The sequence below is a fragment of the Eubalaena glacialis genome, chromosome 10, assembly GCF_028564815.1.
Source record: "Eubalaena glacialis isolate mEubGla1 chromosome 10, mEubGla1.1.hap2.+ XY, whole genome shotgun sequence".
NCBI lineage: Eukaryota > Metazoa > Chordata > Mammalia > Artiodactyla > Balaenidae > Eubalaena > Eubalaena glacialis.
The window spans coordinates 117,257,154-117,276,762 of NC_083725.1; the positions used below are offsets into that span (position 1 = coordinate 117,257,154).

Sequence of the window (19,609 nt, forward strand, 5' to 3'; positions counted from 1 at the left end):
CAGGCCAGCTGTCCCATGGGGTCTGCCCAAGGTCAAGGCTCCAGTGCAGAAGGTGCAGTCGCCACGGAGTTGGCAAAGGCTCTTTATTCAGTCCTGGAGTGGAGCTGGCGTGGCAGGGCAAAGGCAGGGGCTGCTCAAGGCCAGGTCATCAGCCCCTGGGCAGTTCAGGGCTGGTCAGGCAGGGCTGGTAGATGCCAGGTGCCAGCAGCTGCAGGGTGAACTCAGTGATGACGGCCGTGAGCCCCCAGATCCGGTGTGGCCCGTGCAGGAAGACAGGCAGTGTGTAGCGGAAGTGGCCACCATGGCAGAAGTGGGTATAGCCCTGGTTCTGTTCCTGCAGCAGATGGGCCAGGGGCAGTGCAAACACTTCATCTACCTGTGGGCAGGAGGCAGCGAGAGGGCAGACAGAGCACTGGCCACTGCAGCCTCCGCCCATCCGGACGACCCAGACTCCACCCCTAGCATCTCCCCACTCACCTCATCGGGGTTGGGCCTGAGGCTCTGGGGATCCAGTGGGCCCACGCCGGCCAGCACCGGCACCACAGTGGCCTTTTGCTGAGGCAGGAGGAGGGCAGGCAGTCAGGGGAGGCATGCCCTCGACGGGGCTTTGGGGCTGGGGCAGGGAGCCTGAGAGGAAGACTCCAGGGGCCTTTAGCAGTGCAGGCCAGGTCCACCCGGCCCCTGCCCTTGGACTTGCTCCAGCCACGCTGACTGACTCAGGCCCCCCAAACACACCAGACCCATTCAGGCCTCTGGGCCTTCGCTTTTCCTTACTTTTACTACCCTAAAATCTCCCAATGGTCATTCAGTCCCTGCCTACCCTGCGAAGCCCTCCCCAACCTTTGTCCACCGAGCAGAGCAGAGCTGATTCACCCTGGAGCCACCTCCACCCCAGGACCTGAGCCTCAGTATCCCTCGTGAAAGGGGATAAAATACCCCTGGCCCCTTCCTGACGGGCTGTGTGAGGCTGGAACGCAACTGCCAGGCGGGTGTCCCCACCGCACTCCGTGACTGCCACAGTCCATGACCACCCTCCTCGTCCCTGGGTCCCTGCTCCTAGCCCAGGGCAAGCAGAGGGGCTGAATGGGGCAAGGGCCGGTGGTGGTTTCAGGGCCTGGCGGGCTTACCTGGTCGTGCACGGGCCTCAGGACACCCCACACATGCTCCTCAGGCACAACCAGGCCCACCTCCTCACGGGTCTCCCTCAGGGCCGTGTGTACCACGTCCCGGTCAGCGGGGTCACACTTGCCACCTGGGAAACTGAACAGGCACAGGGAGCCTGGTTCTTGGGCTGCTGGGGCCGTGGAGGGGTGGGGGTGGAGGCTGTGGCAGTGACCCACCTAAATAACGTCTCTGCCCCTAGTGTGCAGAGAGGGCTAGGCAAGCCACACGACCTCTCCAGGCCCGGTTTACTTCCCTGAACAACGGGAGTAAGGGAGAGAGGCCCTGGGGCTCAGACATGCAAACTCTGCTTATGGTGGCCCCAGAGGCGCTGACATTGACCCTAGGGTGTCCCCAATTCCCGCCGGGGGCGGGGCCAGGGCGGGAAGCGAGGTAGCCCCGCCCCGCGCGCTTCCTCGGCTCGGGGACACGAATCTCCCAGTAGTCGCCGGAAGGGGGCGGAGTCCTTCCTTTCTGGAGGGGGACACAGATCTGAGCGAGATGTCGAGCGATCCGTGCGGCGCCCGGGCAGGACCACCTGCGGCGCCAGATTGGGGCGGAAGGACGTGGGTTGCTGACTCCCGCCATAGCCCTCTGCCGGACGGGCTCTCAGACCCAGGCCCATTCTACAGAGGCGGAAACCGAGGCTCGGAAAGGCTAAGTGCCTTGCCCACGACCCTGCGGTCTCCGGGTTCAGCGGCCTCTTCCTAGAAGGGAGAGGAGTTCCCGGCCGGTGTACCTGACGTCACCCTTGTGCCTCCCGGCCAGGCGGCTGGACCGCAGCGTGTAGAGCAGCGCCGGGACCCCGCGCACCGAGCACAGCGGCACGAGAACCGCGGCCGCAGCAGGTCGCGCGCGGAGCCGGGCCGTGGCCCCCGCCAGCAACCGCCGGCAGCGCCGCTCGCCCTCCGCCGACAGGCAGTCGGGCAGCATGTCCGGTCCAGCGCGGCCGGGACACCGAGGTCACCGGGCGGCGAGAGGGAAAGGGCAGAGCGCACACTGTAGGGTGTCTCGGGAACCTGGGGGGCGGGCCGTGGGAGGAGTCTGCCCGCAGGGTGGGGCTCCGTAGCGGCACCGGCCTCGCCCATGGGGCGGGGCCCGATTAAGGGGCGGGGCCCAGGCCGGGAAGGGGCCTCTCCGCGAGCTGTGGGGCGCGGCCAGAAGGGGCGTCACCAGATAACCTGGACTTCCGGTAGAGGGGCGGGCCTGGAGCGGGCCTGGGGCGGGGCGGAGCTGGCGTGGATGGTCTGGGGAGTGTCCCTTCCGAGAGCCTAGAGCAGCTGGGGTCGCGCCTGGCCCGGCGACCGGGCTTGGCCGTGCTGACCGCGGGGTTCGCGAGTCGGGGTGTCTGGCTGTTGAGGCCCCGCCGGGACCCACGTTTCTCCGCGCCCGCGGGGGTCCGGGACCTCAGAGGAAGTGCTCCAGGATGTTCGGGGTCGGCGTTTACGGGGTCTACGGGGCAGAGACGCCTGGGGCCGCGGGGGGAGTGCCCGGCCCTCCCCACCCTCCGGGCCCTCTCTCCTGGTTCCACTGGGTGGCACGCGCCGCGCCCTCTCGCTCCAAGGGTCTCACTCCAGCCCCCGGCCTTCTCCGTGCTTTTCCCGCCACCGGGAGTTCGTCTCTCCTCCCGTCCCCCGTCCTCCGCAATTTCTACTCTTATAGGTGTTGGTTTAAATGTCACTTTCCCTAGAAGCTCTCCTACCTGGAGTGTTGATCGGATTCTCAGACTCCTCCCGCCACCCTCACCTTGATCCCTGTGGTCACTGCCTGTGGTGTTGTGCACCCCTCGGCCAGACTCTGGCCCCTTGAGGACCACACACCCCAGCCTCGCACTTAGCACCTAAATGTGGAGTGGCAGATGTTCCATGTTTTGCTTCGACTTTGAGCAGGTGCTTCCCTGAGCTGCAGTTTCAGTCCTCATCTGGGCACACGAGGCAGAGGGCAGGAACGCAGCCTCCTTCACAGCCCTGCCACTCAGCATGTGTCGCCACCTTTACCATCACTCTGTGCTCCCAGGGATGCCAGCAGCACTGGGCAGAACTTTGTGATGTCTGCAGCCCAGACTCGGGGGTGTGGGCATTCCTGAGGCCCTCCACCTTGGCCTTCAAGGACAGAAGTGCAGCTGACCACCCATTCCAAACAGTTTAATGTTTCAGGGAAGAGAGAGGTAAAGCAGGGTTTGGAGGAGTCACCTCCAAGGCGGAAGAGGGCAGGTTGGGAGGTAGGGGGTCTGGTTCCAAGCCTGACACCATCCCAGCTTTGCTGGAACTCTGGGCAGGTAGCTTTCCTCTCTGGCTTCCACCTGCCCTGCTCTCCTTGTCAGGATGTCTCTGCAGAGGTGAGGCTGAAGAGGGTGGGCTCCAGGGTAAGAGCACTCTGTCCACAGGGCCCTACCGTCACTGCGGGTCCTGGCCAGGCCCCAGGCACACTGCAGTGGGGAAGAGGAGCTCCAGCCCAGCCGGGAAGTGGAGGCCCCCCTGATCCCTGTCAGCCTGGATATTGGGTAGGGGGTATGGTGTCGGTCGGGCCCTTGGGATTCGGAGGGGGCTTGAGGCTCCAGGGTACAGGCCCTGGTAGGTGAGGGGCCGGTAGGTGGCTGGGGCCAGCAGAGCCTCAGGGGGAGCCAGCAGCTGATGGTGGAGCCTGGCAGGGGTCCTGGAGGTGAAGGCTGGAGCTTTGTCTGAGTGGAGGAAATGGTCTGAGTGGACCCCAGACCTCCCCTCACACCTTCAGCCTTCCTGTCTCCTTCCCTGCTCCTCGCATCCCAAGTTGCCCACCGCTTAGCCTTTGCTCTTGCTCTTCCCTCTGCCTGGAATTTCTTCCCCACCTTCTGCCTCTGTCCAAACCCTTCCCAGTCCTCCAAGGCCCAGCTCGGGAACCACCTCCTCCAGGAAGTCTCCCCGACCCCCCTGCCCCTGCTCTCAGCACCTTGTCCCGGCCCTGGTCTCTCTGCCGTGGGTCCCAAATTGTCTCAGAGATCTCTGCCTCCCCCTCTCTGTCCACACAGATGCCCGGGGAGCTTGCTGAGCATGCCGAAGCCCCTTCCTCGGGGCCCCGGGGCCCTGTCCACTACGCAGGCTCTGGTCCCACTGTGTCTGTGAGCCTGGGGGCTGACCTTTCTCCTGCTCTGTGGAGCCCTTCAGCAGGCAGGGGCGGAGGCTGCTGCGACTCCGGGTCGGGACGCTGAGCAGGGGCCGTGGAGATATAGGCCTGAAGGTGGGGCAAGCAGGAATGGGGCAGGGGGTCAAGATGGAGAACCCAGGCCAAGGGTCATGGTCAGAGTCAGACAGTGGGACCCCAGGACAAGCCAGTGGGCGTGACCCTGAAAGAAGGGTCGGAGGCCTTAGGAGATGCCTGGGGATAGGGATGGGGTGAGGGGGTGTGTTAGGGCAGCTGGGCGGGACTGTCAGGGGCCAGACGGTACCAGGAGTCTGGGTCACTCTCCCTAAAGCCCTTGGCGAAAGGGTTGCTGGCGATTTTCAGCTGGGTGATCTGCAGAGGAGAAAGGGTAGTTATGGGCCAGCCCTGAGCTGGGGAAAGGCTGTGGGCCCCAGGCTCAGCCACCCTCTCCTCCCTGGACACCCCCGTCCCCAATCTGGAGGCCCTGGGACCTGGGCCCCCCAGCCCAGGAACCACAGAGCCAGTGGGCATGAAGGCAGGGGAAGGACTGTGGCTAGATGCCCACTGAGTCCGGGAAGGAGAGAAGGGCAGGGGTCTGTGTGCCTGTGGGGCCTAAGAGCCTGGTGCCTCAGTTTCCCCCCTGTGAGATGGGCTGGCAGCTGCCTCACAAGCTGTGGCCTGACCCACCCGGTGGTTCTGATACGCCGTCACGGCCGTGAACTGGGTCTCTGTGAAGATGAAGGACTTGAAGTTCTCCTGTGCGTAGCGCTCACTGTCTTTGCGTGGGTCCACGAAGACCACGTGGAAGCGCGGCTGGTAGCGGTGCATGGAGCTGAGAATGATCTGCGGGGGGTGCGGAAGGGGTAGGGCAGCAGCAAACCCTCTCTGAGGCCGAAGGCCTTCTTCCAGGGCCCGCTGCCCCCATCTGATAGTGGCAGTGAGGGGTCTGAACTTGAGAGTCTGCAGTTCTGTATCAAAGGCCCCTTTGTCTGAGCATCCAGGCTGCTTGGTGTCTCTCACTCCCACGTCCCAGCTGTCACGGAACTATCTGGGATCTGACCACCTCTCCCACCCCACTGGCTCCACCCCGCCCGGCCACCGTCATCTTTCTCCATCTTTCTCCTGGATTTCCGCAGCTGCTTCCTGGCTGCACTCCCTTCCCACAGCAGCCCCAGTGAGTCAGCTCAGAGCCCTCCTGTGGCTCCCGAGCTACACAGAGTAAAGACCAGAATCCTCTCCACAGCCAACTGGCCCTGCAGAGCAGCGCTGGACACCCCTAGGATCCCTTCCCCTCCCACTGCCCCTCTGAGCTCCACCCCAGCCAAACGGGAGTCTCCTCACAGCTTCCCCAACTCCCCAGCATTCTCCAGCCTCAGGGCCTTTGCACTTGCTGTTTCCTCTGCCTGCAACGGCTCCCCCGTCTATATGCACAGGCTCCCTCCTCCACTTCCATCAGACCCCTCTTCAAATAGCGCCTCAGCTGCTTCCTGAGCCCCCTGAACTCAACGGCCACCTCCGTCTCAGCCCCCCTCCCTGCTTCCTTTTTCTCCTGACATTTATCACCCTTCTGCCATCTGGATTCTTTGCTTACCATCTGCCCGGTACCCCAAGAGGTAAGCCCCCGTGAGGGCAGGGATCTTTGTCTGTTTGACACAGTGTCAGTGGTGCCGGGTTCCTGCACCTACGTGGGCCTCGCCCCACCCGCCTGGCAATCTCTGCTGTCCGACCCCCGGCCAGGTGAGCTCGGGCACCAAAGGCCCAGCCAGCCCTGGCTCGGGCTTCATCACAATCAGGCCCCAGCGTCCCCTGCCCTGGCCCAACCCCTCCCCACTGTGGCCCGGGCCTCACGTGGCCGTTGTCGTCCAACAGGTTGTTGGTCAGCTTGAGCTTGTCGAAGGACACAATCTGGCGCATCCACTGTGCGCCCTTGGCCGGCGAGTCGGGGTGGAAGTGCACGCGGCCAGGTGTGGTCGGGTCCGCCTTGCCCGCCACCAGCCAGGCTGAGCTATGGAAGGCATACCTGGGGACAGAGCGAGGTGGCAAGGGCGCCCCGACTGCAGCCCACGGCACCTCATCTGTTGCCCCCACCCGGAGCCAAGACTGACGGGGCACCTCTCCTACTGCCCATGCACTGGCCCCACCTGCACATGAGGATCCGGAGGCTCCAGAGCGCTGTCTGGCCTGGGTTCACCGTGGCTGCATCTGCTGCCCTGGGCTAGCCCACCCTACCTGCCCAGGTGCGCCCACTGCTGCCCAGGATAGGCCCCCCCCGACACTGCTCCGACTGGCCCCTGCCTCCCCCAGGGTGCTGGTGGGGGTCTACTTCCCCAACCAAGTGCCTGAGGTCTGAGCTGCGACCCCCAGCCAGGCCCGGACCTGTATCTCTTGTCATCCAAAGACACGAAGTCCATGAGCAGGGCGTAGTCAGCCAGCGTGTCCATGCCCAGGATCTTCACCTGGAAGGTGGGGAACATCCTCCTGCGGGAGGGGCTGCTCAGCAGCCCGAATGTGGTTCCGGCCTGCCCCCAACTCCCGCCACCGCCCGGCCGCCGCCCGCCACTGCTCATACCTGCCCGCCTTGGTGACAATCATCTCTGTGCCCAGCTGGTTGAATTCCTCCCACAGAGCCTTCATCTCCAGCTGAACCATCACACCAGACACACGTGGGTTCTTGGGGCCCTGCTCTGTGGGCTCAGCCATGGCTTGGGCCCCTGTGGAGCTGGTGGAAGGGCCTGATGGTAACAGGGAGTCCAGCTGGGGCTCCCAGCTGGAGCTCGTCATGGGCAAAGGGTAGGTCTCCGAGGGGGGAAATACCCCGAGGCCAGCAGAGAGGAAGGCTGGGGAGAGAGGACGGAGTGTGGGCCCCTGTTCACCTCACCCACCCCCACTCCACCCAGCCAGCCTTCATCTTTCAGGCTGCACCTAGATGCCTCTTCTTCCAGGAAGCTCTCCCTGATTGCCAGGCCTGTTTTCCCACAGGATCCCCAACTCGGCATCACTTCATGAGGTAAATGCTCACTTAAAGCTCCTGGAGATCAGAGACAGGACCTGTCAGGCTCCCCAGGGAACCTTTGAGCCATCAGGAGGCCGAGTGGCCTTGAGCAAATTGTTTCACCTCCCGGAGCCTCAGTTTCCACATCTGTCACAAGCGGTTCTTAATATCTGCCTTATAGGGCTGACGTGAGGATTTGTGAGGACACGCACGAGCCTGGCACACAGTAGGCCCTTCATAAAGGACATCTGTTATGGATGATGCGACACGTGGGGTCATGGGGGTGGGGGGTCTTTCTCAGCTCTGGGGAGACCTGGCTGCCTCGTGCTGCTTAAGGAATACTGAGCTGAAGGAGATCCCCGAATTACCACGAACGACTCTTACCCATCTCTGACCCCAAAAACTGGCCCAAATCCTGCCTCCAGAAGCTGGTTCTAACATCTTTCTGCTCTGGCCTCCTCACTTTTTTCTAAGGAGCCCACCTTTTGATCTGCAGTCCTGGCACAAGGCTTGGCCAAAAGCTTTGCCACAGCTCCACCCTTCTGATTAAAAAAAAACAATCCTAACTATTGATACAACGAGATACTACTTTACACCCACAGGGATGGCTATTACCAAAATCCAAAACAATAACAAAAACAAGAAATGAAACATTACAAATGTTGGCGAGGATGTGGAGAAATTGGAACTCTTGTGCATTGCTGGTGGAATCTAAAAATGGTGTAAACCCTGTGGAAAACTGCTGACAGTCCTTCAAAATATTAAAGATAGAATTACCATATGATCCAGCAGTTTCACTTCTAGGTATAAACCCAAAAGAATCCAGAGCAGGGACCCGAACAGATATGTGTACATCGGTGTTCATAGCAGCATTGTTCACAATAGCTAAAATGTGGAAGAAACCCTGGTGTCCATCGATGGATGAATGGATAAGCAGAATGTGTCTATACAGACAATGGAATATTATTCAGCCTTTAAAAGGAAGGAAATTGTGCCACAGGCTACAACGTGGATGAGCCTTGAGGATGTTATGCTAAGTGAAACAAGTCAGTCACAAAAATACTGTGTGATTCCACTCATGAGAGGTGCCTAAAGTAGTCAAATTCATAGACAGAAAGTAGGATGGTGGTTGCTAGGGACAGGGGGAGGGGAAGGGGAGTTAATGTTTAATGGGGACAGAGTTTCAGTTTTGCAAGATGCAAAAAGTTCTGGAGATGATGGTGGTGATGGTTGCACAACAGTATGAATGTACTTAACGCCACTGAACACTTAAAGGTGGTTAAAATGATAATTTTTATGTTATGTATATTTTAACACAATTACAATTTTAAAACTAGGAAAAATATCCTGAAAAACAAACTGTTAGTTTCTAGCAGCCCCATAAAGGGCTGAGGACCTGGTAAAACCATGAGATCCTCTGGGCAGAAGTAGAATTTTGGTGTTGGATGGATGGATGCATGGAAGGAGAGATAGATGGGTAGAGGGAGGTTCCTGGGATGGTATAGCGTGTGATGTGCTGGCCAGAGTCAGTGCACAGTAGTTGCCTGGTGAGAGTGTGGGGCTCCGGGCCCATGGCCCCATCCTTAGCAGCCCTGAGAGCCACGTGTGAGAAGTGGCACCTCACTAAAACCCCTGGGAGTTCTGTAGTCTGGAGGTGGGTGGGTCTCACTGAGAGGGGATGGGCCATATCGGGTCCAAATCCCCCAGAGGGGCACGAAGGGTGGTTGGGCTAATGTCCCCCACCACCTAGACCAGGCCATCACATGGGCAACTGCCCGTCACCCAGCTGTCCTGCTGGAACATGTACATCATCCGTAACCGATGCCAGCCCCCAGGGTCCATGGTGATGCGTCCTAAGTGGGGGAGGCTCATGGCTTTGCTGGGCCTGGGGGCTTCACAGGCTGGTTACTGGCTTCCAAGTCTACAAGCCTACACCCTGCCCATCCCAGTCAATGTGCCGCCCCTGAGCACCCTCAGTAACTCTGGGCAGGCGCCTGTCCTCTGCCCAGTTCCTCTAAAAGCCAGCACCTCCTGGGGTCAGGAGTTGACAGTTTCCCACCGGCATGAAGTCAGGTTTGGAGGGGAAGTTAGAGGCTCCTCGTCCAGCACCCCCCCCAACCTTGATCCTCAAGGGGTGAGGCCCAGAGAGGGGCGGGGCCAGGCCCAAGGTCACCCACGTCTCATAAGGCTTTCACTTCCCAGAAATGGCTGTGTCTCCCTGCCTGTCAGCACCCTTATATTTGCACTTGGGTGGCTGTGAGCACATCGACCCTGCCCTGGGGGGTCTGAGGCCTCAGCCTGGGGTGCCCCTGCCCCATGCTCTTGCCCAGGTCCTGGGTCCAGTGGGGTTTCCTTGGTCCCCACGCCCAGTGCCTGCCCCCCACCCCACTCACCCCAGGGCCTGAGCCCACCCATGGGGCTCCCTTGGCTGCCCGCCCCTTACCTGCCATGGGGACAGCCCGGACTTCCGGCTCCAGGAGAAGGGCGGCTCAGCTGGGGTCCCTGCCTGTCCCGCCTGTGGTCAGTGTCTCCCGGTCTCCCGGTCCATTCAGCAGCACGGCTCAGCTCTCGGGCCCTCAGTCCCCAGTCTCCTGGCAGGACTGTCCTTCCCTCCTCGATCGCCCAGGTCTTGGTTCTCCACCCAAGCCAGGCACCTGGTCTCTGCAGGCAGGACCCTGGCTCTGGGGTGTGCAGAGCCCCTTCTCCAAGCCACCCTCTCACTGGACTGTGCAAGGCCCCTGGCTGGGCTCGTCCAGCTCCAGGCGCGATGCCGTGCGGGAGGAGGGCAGGTGGGAAGGCTCTGACGTGGCAAAGCCTCCTCTCCCTCTCCCGGTCCCCCCTCCCGGCTTCCTCCTTCGCCAGCTAGGAACCCCCCAGCCACTCCTGATCAATGGGCCCAGACGCAGGGCAGGGGCCCATCTCGAGGACAGGCTGGGTGATCTGCAGGGGGCCACGCCTGGTTGACTGGAGGGGCCGTGGCTGACAGGGCCTCGGGGAGGTCAGGGGGCTGCGGTGGTGGCAGGAGCATGGAGGGCTGAATGGCAGAGGCGAAGCTCTCTCCCCAGGACCCAGACACCTGACCTGGGGCTGCTGGTGTGGAATCACCAGGGAGCTTGAGCAGGAAAGGCAAGGGGGCAGCAGCCGCAAGTACTAGCAGAGGCAGAGCCCCAGGACTGGGGATGGCAGGAAGCCAGGTCCTCCTGTCCGCTCGGCCCGATGAGCTATGCAACGCTGGCAGGACCCTGACATCCCCGTGCCTCAGTTTCCCCAACTGAACTAAGTGCATAATCCCTTCTGCCTGGGATGGGCTGGCCCAGCCTGGGGGGCAGTAAGCTGTCCCCATCCTGGTTGACGGTGCCTACACAGTCCCCACGGGGGGGTCGCTGGCCCAGGTCAGAGGCCTCTGGGGCATGTCCTGACCAGACACCCTCCCCAGGTGGCCCCTGCCCGTCTGGGACTGGGCATTCAGGGAACACACAGATCTCCAGTCAGGAAGGCAGAGGAGGGGGGTTCTCCGAAGCTGGTGTCTGCCATGTGCAAGGAGGGTCATCGGGCTAGACCCCGGTTAGCCCACTCCAGGAGGGAGCATCGCAGGCTAGCCCCCAGGCCGGAGCACTAGGTGAGAGCACACCGAGCTGGGCATGCTCGACTGGGATCCCCAAAGGCGGCTGGACCCCCGCACCTCCTGCAGAGTCTGGCATGGGAACAAGGGGTTGGCAGAGGCCATACATAACAGGGGGCAGAGAGGGTCTGCTCCTCTTGAGTGTGACACCCCGGCCCCTCCCAGAGCCACATGTCGCATGTCGGGGGCAGACCTCTCCTCCCTTCAGCTCAGGGAGGCCTGCTGCTTCCACCCCCTGTGCCCCCGGTCCCTGCCTGCCAGGCTGGGAGGAATGCCTCGGGGAGAGCATGGGCCGACCCCTGGCATGGACCCACGGCCAGCTTTGGGAGGAAGGCTGCACCAGCGCTGGGGTCTGCTGCTGGGCAAGATGGGGGAGATTCTCTGCGCCTGTGATGGGGGGTCCCAGCAGCTCCCAGGTGCGACCCTGTCCCAAGATGCACAGTGGGGCAGGCGAGAAATAGGCAGGTGATGGAGGGGTTTGGGGGATCTGCACCAGCCCTAGTGGCTCCCCCTCAGCCCGGACTCCCAGGGCCCCGGGGTTCTACTGGCTCCTGATGTGTGTGTGTGCTTGCACACGCCTTTGGTCTGTGTGATGGGACACCCCCCCCACACACACATGCTCATGCGTACGTGGGCACACTCACATGTCAGCCCAAATGCATAAACGAACTCAAGACCTGATGACCTGCCACCACTCCTGTGCACATGTGCACAAGCTCCTCTTACACACATGCACACAAACACATACACACCATGCACACAGGCATGCTTTCCTTTACAGCCTCCTCCCCGGCCAGTCTGCCCTTCCTGCCGGAGGCGCCTGCTGGCCCCCTGCCCCCTCATCCATCTTGCCTGCCAGCCTGTCCCTGGTGCCCCCATATCCTTCACACCTTCTCATCTCGCTGCTCAATAGCAGAAGTCAGCGTGGCAGCTGTGCCCGCGGGGAGATGGATGGGCCAGGCGGTGGGGGTGTAGAGGGGCCAGGGAGTGATGCCTGGAGAGGACGGAGCTCTGGGCTCCACCAGCCCCACTGTCAGGCAGGAGCGATGCTCTCAACACGGGGGTGGGGTGGGGTGCGGGCCCAGGGGGTGGAGCATGGAAAGGGTGAGGCTGTGTCCAGGCCCCATCCCACCCCATCCAGTTCAGCCCTGCTGTGGACACCCTGCAGAGAGTGTCTGGGGCAGGACTGAGGGGACCCCCGCCGCAGACCCTGTGCCCGCTCCCTCCCCGACGCTGACTTCTTCTCCTAGGTGGTGCAGGAGACTTCCGCCTGCCCTACCTGCCCTAGCTGCACCTCCTCCCTGCATCCCTGTGCCTGGACAGCTGTCCTGGGTGGGGAGAGCCTTGTCAAGCTGCACCCCTTCCCCAGCCTTGACGCCCCCTGAGCCCCCATGAGCCCTGAGCTCATTACATACCTGGAAATGAACATCTGGGCTGTGCCACCAGCCACATATGGATCCCCCTGGAAGAATGCCCAAGGTACTGAGGCTCTCAGAAACACATGTGTGTGCAGACACAGACACACACACCCCCCCCCCCCAACCACGGAGCACCTGGGGCAGGCACACGCCTGGACACCCACACACACGGGCACACAGAGATCGACTTTCTGGCCCTGGGAATGCAGAGGGGTTGGAGCCCTCCTCTGGGTCATGGCCTCCTCTGGAAGCCCCTCTGCTGGCCCCAGGACAGTATTTCTCCAAGTCCCCCCCCAACACACACACACACTATGGGATCTTCCCGCTGGGCACTGATGAAACAGCGTGGGCACAGAGACAGACACCCCTGGCCCCAGTACACACAGAATGTCCAAGACCACCCTGAGCCAGACCTGCCCCAGATCCTGAGGTCACAGAGAGGCGCCATGCAGGTGAGAGGACATGAACCATGGACCCCTGGACATCTTCCATTTTATAGAATGGGAAACTGAGGCAGGGAGGTGTGGGGATATGGCAAGAAACATGGTACACAGCGGGTGGCAAAAGGGGGGCCCTGGGCTCGAGATTGTGCCTCAGGACCCACTCACTGTTCAGAAGGGCGGGCTGAGGCCGGGCAGGTGTGGCCTGGATTAGGGACCCTGGCGGGGTGGAGGCCAGTGCGGGCAGGGCAGGCACGGAGAACGTGAGCTTCTCAGTCTGGATGAAGGCAATGCCCTCCTCGTAGTAGGCAACCTTGTTGATGAACACAGGGTCCATGGTGGACTCCCCCTCACAGAGCACGTCCTCACCTCTGAACATCTGGAAGATGGGTGCTCCAGGCCGCAGTGGCTCGAAGTCTCAGTCCTGGGAGAAGAGCCAAGGGCCAAGGTTGCTGGGGCCGACCTCTGCCCTGGCCCCAGTGCAGGCGACCCCAGGAGGGACTGCCTAAGAGATGCCCCTCACTTATGGCCCTGCCCACTTGCTCCTTCACTTCCTCGATCAATGCAACAGGGTGTCTGCTGAGATGCCAACTGGCTCTGTGTTTAGAAATGGAGACACCAGTCACCTTAGAAAGACGCTAGTCATTGTGGAAGTGTACCCTAGTGGTTACGGGCACAGATAGTGAAGCCTGCGTTCAAAGCCTTGCTAGCTGTGTGACCTTGAGCAAGTCACTTAACCTCTCTGTTCCTCAGCTTCCCCATCTGTAAAATAGGGATTATTCTATCTCCTCCTATTATCCTGAAGTCTAAATTAAACAGGTAATAGTGCTTAAAACAGTGCCTGATACATAGTGAATGTAATATAAAAGTTTATTAAATAAATTTTTAAATTGTGGGAGAAATCACTCAAAATGACTATTATCCAGCATCCACAAGGAAGATGGGCCTCTAGCCCTAAACACTGAAAGGATGGTGCCCCCTCCACCATAATGTTGTTACAAGTAAAATAACACCTCAAAATAAAATATGAAGCTGTAATAAGAGCAAAAAAGTCCAGCCAAGTTCTGATTTTTCCTACCGTTGTTATTTGGTCCTTTTAAAAGGACCACATTTTTGAAATGTCAAATTCTTCCTAATATTTATCTCTCTTTTGTGCCCATGCTTTGCTGTGCCCTTGGCTGGGGGTTCTGCTTGCCTTGGGAGCCAGACCACAGCTGCCCCTGTCAGGGATGGGCAGGGCTGACGAAGCAAGGCCCTTGAGCCGGAACCCTATCCTTGCAGAGGTTCAGCATTACCTGGTCAGCTCTGGCAGGAGAGGACCCTGCTGGCCCACAAAGACTCATTATGAAGGAGGGGGCTCTGGATGGTCACTGGGCTCAGGAGCAGGGCTGTGCGGTGGGTGGGGGAGGGCCGGTGCCAACAGAGCAGGTGGCTCTCTCTGAAGCTCCTCCCACCTCTGAAGGCCAGTTAGGGGGGCTTGGGGAACAGGTACTAAGCAGGCTAGGACCCTGCCGCCTGGGACTGCAGGACATAAAAGGCCACTGGAGGGCATGGGCACTGCTCAACAGCGACCCCATGTGGCAGCAAGTAGAGCAGGAGCTGGTGCGCTGCCCATTCTTCCCCACCTCCTTTTTCGCTAGGTGTAGAAGCAGGATTACCCCATTCCTGTGACAACGAGGAAAGGGAGGCCTGGAGATGGAGATGCTGGACTCCCTGCTAACGTGCATAGGGATGCTCGCGGAATTAATTGGAAGGGTTTAATTAAAGAGAGGGTTCTGTATTTGCACCTCTAAGCAGGTGAATTGGGTCCTGCCTGCTCCACATCCCCTCCCTTCCTCCACCTTCGGAGGCGAGGGAGGCGTATCCAGGCTGTTGAGGAGCCCCCCCTGCTCTCCGCAGGCGCTGTGAGGATCACTGTGGCCCCGAGTGCCAGGCCTGCGTGTGGGGTTCCCCGGGGGGCAGTAGGGGCCGGCATGGGGGGCCCAGCCTCCTGTCCTGCTCCTGATTCTGAGGTGCTGATGACCCACCCTGTGGGAGGCACCTGTGATCCCTCCCTCTGGGCCTCAGGCTCCCCTGACACCCCAAGGCTGTGACCCTGGAGTCTCACACACCCGCAGCTGAGGGTGCACGGTGCCGGCCAGGTCCCCGGCCTCGGTGCGTGGGAAGTCCACGCTGCCTACGGTTCCATATGCTTCCATCTCCATGCCTGTGCAGGAGGCTGGGTCTGTGAGCCCATCCCTCCCTCCAGGCCCAGGGCCGAGTGGGCGGTGGGGAGCCTGGCTCCTTGGTCCCGGGGCCAGGCCCTCTCCTCTCTGGGCCTTAGTTTCCCAGCAAGACCCCGGGGGTCTCTTGAACAGCTCGATGAAGTCTACAGCTGCGGCCACCAGGACCCTCATCCTGGTGAAAAGGTTGGCCCGCAGCACGCTTGAGGCCAGGGCGCAGCTCCAGGGCTGAGGACCGAGAAGGGAGGGGTCAGGCCACGCCCGAGAAGAGGGGGCGTTCCAGACCTCAGGCCCGGACCCCGCCCATCGTCTGGCCCCGCCCTTCCAGGGCCCGCCCACTTCTGAGGTCACCACCTACCCTTTCCCTTCTTGTTCGCAGTGACTCTGCTCTGACTCTCCTCCCACCGCCACTGGTGCGGGATGACCTGGCCAGGAGCTCAGGGCCCTGCAGCCGGGGGTTGGGGGGGGCGGGTCAGGGCCCCAGGCTGCTCGGGAGTGGAAGATGAGGCGGGAGTGGGGTGAGGGGGGAGAGCCTGGAGGGAGCACTCGCCTCCCTGTGCCCTCCTGTGGGGAGGGGAGAGAGGGACCACAGGGCCCGGAGCACCGCAGGCCCCGGGGACTGAAGCCCAGAAGAGGTGGCTGGGCAGGGCCTCTGTCCCCTTCCCCCCCTCCCCTGCTGTGTACGCTGGGAGGCTAGGGCCACCTGTAGGTGGTGGCACAGATGCATGGCATAAACGTTGTAGGTGCCTTCCAGGTGAGGCCGTGGTGTTGGGAAGGTCTGGGATAAGTAGAAGGCCGGCCCGAGGCCCTGGGCCCCAGCAGCTGGTTCAGGTCTCTGGCCCTTGACACCTCATGTGGGTCATCCGGGTTGGCCCTGGCATTTCAGGGGTGAAAATGTAGTGTCAGCCCCTGACAGTCTCAGTCAGTGATCAGAGGGTCAGAGTGTGTGAGTGGTGCGGGGGAGGGCAGCCTTGTGCCGATAGGAGTGAAGCCCCTGAGACCCTGCAGGAGGGACAGAGCAGTTCAAGGGCTCATGTGGATGCCTGCCCCCTTGCACGGCCGGACACCCTCGGCCTGGCCCTGCCCACCCACCTCATCAGCTCTCACGCCGGCCACACCTCCAAGCACTGTGCTGGTCTCGCCTTCAGGCCGCGTACCTGCTGGGCCCTTCCCTGGAACTCCTTCTCTCCTCTCTACCTGGTTAACTTATACTCACCCTTTGGGGCTTGGCTGAGATCCCGCCTCCTTCCGGAAGCCTTCCCTGACTGCCCTTGACCAAGTTAGATGCTTCGTGTAGCCCCCACCCCTGCATTTAGCCTCCTGGTTTGTGGTCGCTGAGTCCTTTCTCTGTCTCTGTTCTTTCTCTGTCCTTAGTAAGCTGAGGACAGCGCCTCAGTCCTATTCCCCATTCTCTCACCCGAGCTGGCCTGAGATGGGGCTCGGAGATGGGGCTCGGCCAGTATCCACTGAAGGAAGGTATAAACAGCGGTTGCGTAAACGCAGCCTGTGGGGGGCTGATCTGAGGCAAGCCCGGGGTCTGGGGAACCCAGAAGAGGCCTCGTCTCAGCCTGGGATCAGGAAGGGCTTCCTGGAGAAGGTGACATCAATCTGAATTTCTCTAAACTGAAAAGGGAGGAATGGGCATCACAGGCAGAAGGGTGCCTCCTGCCGGGTGGAGGGACTGGACCAGCTTAGCAGGTGGGGGCCCTACAGCAGCGGGGCAGGATGCTCACTTGAGGAAGGACCCGGTGAAGGCATGACTGAGGTCATGGCCCACATAGCGGCAGCAGGCAGCTGAGGCCAGCGGGTTGGCCAGCAGCACAGGCATGGTGGAGAAGCTGAGTCTCTGCACCTCCCCTGGGACCTGCAGCCGGTGCCGGGCCAGGTAGGTGCTAGCTGTCTCATTGCCGTGAGTGGCCCTGGTCACTGCCACGTGGTGCAGGGCCTCTCAGGGCACCAGCAGCCAGCACATCGCCATGTGGAGTGGCGCACCTGGTGGGTGGACCTGCTTAGGCAACCCTGGCACCAGCACAACGCCCAGAGCTTAGAGCTGGGCTGGTGGTGGTGAGCTCCCTGAGGCCTGAGGAGCCCAAGCCAGGCGGGGCGGTTGCTTGTCCAAAGCCGTGGCTGGATGTTAGCTCAGTGGTGTCCCACATGCACCTCCAGTGGCCCAGGTTGGTCCCTCCTGGTGCCTGCAGTCCCTCCGTTGGCACCCTTCCCTTGAGGGTAAGCATTGCCCTCCCCTGCCTTTCTCTGAGGAGATCATTTCTCTGCTCCCTTTGGAGAGAAGGAGTTTCTTTCTCGCAAGTTGATAAAAGGGGCCCAGACTTGGGAAGATGGATTCACCAAGGCACACTCCCTATAGCAAGAGGGCTGTGCTCCCATTTTACAGATGGGGAAACCGGGCACAGCACGGGAAGTGGACGGTGTCACAGGAGCTGGCTGTGGAGTGTCGGGTTCCAGGCGACTCCTGCTCCTTTCTGCCCCTCCCCCATGCTCCTCTGAGCTGGTGCAGGGGCCTTAGGGAAGGGGTGGTTACCTGCCAATGCAGGTCTCAGCTTCCTGGGCCACCAGGGCTGGGGTGTGCACCTCCTGGAACGATGGGTATTTATGGGCCAGGAGATCCCTGGGCAGGAAGTGTCTGTGCTGAGTTGGTGGAGAGCAGGGGGCAGGAGTGGGTGATGGGCTGAGGTCCACCCAGAGGTCAGTAGTGCTGGGGTCTCCCTGCCTGCCTCTACCTCACACTGTTGCTTGCTGCTGCCATGGTCCATTGAGTCCAGGTCCTGCGGCCAGGCCCCTGCCCTTGCCCTTGGTCCCTCCTCTGGGAATCTCAACATCCCCGCCTCCTGGGGCCAGCTGGGGCTCCCGCTGGGGAGCTGCACAAGGCTTTGGGAAATTGCTTTCAAGGACTCTTTAAAGCCTGGGATGAAGACTACCCCCCCAGAGAGAGCCCTGGAGGGCTGCCAAGTGCAGGCCGTTCATTGCCCAGGTGTCCAGCCAAGGGAGGGCAGGCCTGGAATCCACCACTGGCTGAGCCATGGGCCACTACAAGTTGCCTGTTGAGGCGGTGCCTTGGTGGCCACCCAGATGAGGAATATCCCCCTCCCTCCATCCCTTCAGCAACATGCTTCTGTCCCTGCAGCCCTCAGAGGGCCAGGGTCACTCCTGGGTCACCCTTTACCCTAAAGGGCTATGAGCTGTGGGGTCCCAGCTTTACAGCTCTTTGATGCTTTAAACAATTTCAAAATATTTCATTGTTTTTGATTGTTTTCAGGGACAGGTATGACTCAAATGATTCAACTTGCTTTGTTTTGGAAATGACTCTGAGATCCATTTTATAGATGTGGAAACTGAGGCTCAGACAGGATGCCCAAGGGTACCCAGGGCACTAGAGGCAGAACTGGAATTGGAACCTGGGGGGGGTCCAATCTGAGCCCACTCTCCTCTTGCTGCTCTCAAGGGACAAGGGGGGAAGGATGAAGACTAAGTCCCCTGCACGTGGCCCCAAGTCCTGTCCTTTCCCCCGGAGCCAAGGGCGGTCCAGTGGTCCCTGAGGAGAGAGGCACTGCTGGGCAGTGACTGTCAGGTCACCAGTGCCTACTGTGTGCCAGCACTGGGGCCCTGAAGCTGGGGCCTCCCCCAGGCGTCTGGTCCCAGGCCTTCTTCACGACCAGGCTGAGTCCTCCCAGGAGGTGTCAGCCCTGCTCCAGAACCAGGCCCAGCAGCTGGGGCTCCCTCCAGGCCAGCCCTCTTTGCAGCTGCTCAGATCACAGGCAAGGGCTGGGCTCACCCTGCACTTTCCTGCTCTCCTGCTCACCCCCATAGGTGGAGCTGTGGGACCTGTCAGGCCTGCTGGTACCTCAGTAGGGTAGCTGGGGGGGTGGGGTCACTGAATCTTCATGGGCGATGGCCCTGGCGGCCGCAAACGGAGGGCAGCTATCATTCGCTCTGTTCGTGGGGCTGGACCTGGGCTCTGGGAGGTTGAGCGACTCAGACGACCCTCTGGCCAGTGGTAGTGGAGCGAGTCAGTGGGGTGTCTGCCTCCCTCCGGGTCCCTGCTCCCCGCTTCTCTCAGGGTGGGGACCTCGAGGCCCCGCTTTCTAAGGCAGAAGCCGCAGTCTTTGAGAGGCCCTCCCAGGCTGCCGGGATTCTGCTGATTCTCTCGGTTCTGGGCCTCTTGGGAAGGAAGGAAGGGCCTGAGCGGCAGCCCTGGCTATTTGGGGGGTTGCTGGAGACCAGAATGCTTCCTGCCAGGAGGTGGTGGGCCCCCAGCTCTGGGGAGGACAGCCTTAGGGGGTCCTGGAAAGTTTCACTTCCCCTGGCTGGGGTCCAGCGTCCCCGTCTTAGAAGGTATATATATATATATATATTTTTTTTTTTTAATTAATTTATTTTTTTAATTGAAGTATAGTTGATTTACAATATTGTGTTATATATATATTCTTTTTAAAATTCTTTTAATTTTTTAAATTAATTCTTCATTATAGGTTATTACAAGATATTCAATATAGTTCCCTGTGCTATACAATAGGACCTTGTTTTTAATTTTATATATGGTAGTATGTATATGTTAATCCCATACTCCTAATTTATCCCTCCCCCACTTGCTCTTTGGTGACCATAAATTTGTGTGT

At 60.6% G+C, this 19,609-nt stretch overlaps 3 protein-coding genes across 3 annotated transcripts; all 3 read right to left on the minus strand.

Moving 5' to 3' along the window:
* Positions 1–66: 66 nt before the first annotated feature.
* Positions 67–2,174, minus strand: NUDT8 (nudix hydrolase 8). Its single transcript, XM_061202166.1, has 4 exons — positions 1,901–2,174; positions 1,128–1,260; positions 478–555; positions 67–376 (listed from the first exon to the last, which is right to left on the minus strand). Exons 1-4 carry the CDS (start codon positions 2,092–2,094, stop codon positions 149–151), a joined length of 633 nt encoding a protein of 210 aa, XP_061058149.1. The 5' UTR covers positions 2,095–2,174; the 3' UTR covers positions 67–148.
* Positions 2,175–3,557: 1,383 nt separating this feature from the next.
* On the minus strand, positions 3,558–9,723 carry TBX10 (T-box transcription factor 10). The gene is made up of 9 exons (XM_061203795.1): positions 9,717–9,723; positions 9,037–9,126; positions 6,851–7,118; positions 6,658–6,759; positions 6,130–6,301; positions 4,969–5,124; positions 4,586–4,653; positions 4,277–4,371; positions 3,558–3,841 (listed from the first exon to the last, which is right to left on the minus strand). Exons 1-9 carry the CDS (start codon positions 9,721–9,723, stop codon positions 3,558–3,560), a joined length of 1,242 nt encoding a protein of 413 aa, XP_061059778.1.
* A 2,899-nt stretch (positions 9,724–12,622) lies between these two features.
* Positions 12,623–16,947, minus strand: ACY3 (aminoacylase 3). The gene is given in 8 exon segments (XM_061203796.1): positions 12,623–12,645; positions 12,922–13,177; positions 14,865–14,991; positions 15,091–15,203; positions 15,381–15,420; positions 15,723–15,764; positions 15,766–15,858; positions 16,712–16,947. Coding segments are annotated over 8 exon segments (930 nt in total).
* Positions 16,948–19,609: the final 2,662 nt, after the last annotated feature.

Excerpts from the sequence above, each read along its gene's own strand:
- NUDT8 (XM_061202166.1), bottom strand. The coding sequence starts at position 2,094 with ATGCTGCCCGACTGCCTGTCGGCGGAGGGCGAGCGGCGCTGCCGGCGG. Across the intron at positions 1,261-1,900 it reads AGGCACAAGGGTGACGTCAG|TTTCCCAGGTGGCAAGTGTG; the intron begins GTACACCGGCCG and ends GTGCCTGTTCAG. Across the intron at positions 556-1,127 it reads TGAGGCCCGTGCACGACCAG|CAAAAGGCCACTGTGGTGCC; the intron begins GTAAGCCCGCCA and ends CTCCTGCCTCAG.
- TBX10 (XM_061203795.1), bottom strand. Across the intron at positions 4,654-4,968 it reads CGGCGTATCAGAACCACCGG|ATCACCCAGCTGAAAATCGC; the intron begins GTGGGTCAGGCC and ends TCTCCTCTGCAG. Across the intron at positions 4,372-4,585 it reads GAGAGTGACCCAGACTCCTG|GCCTATATCTCCACGGCCCC; the intron begins GTACCGTCTGGC and ends CCCCACCTTCAG.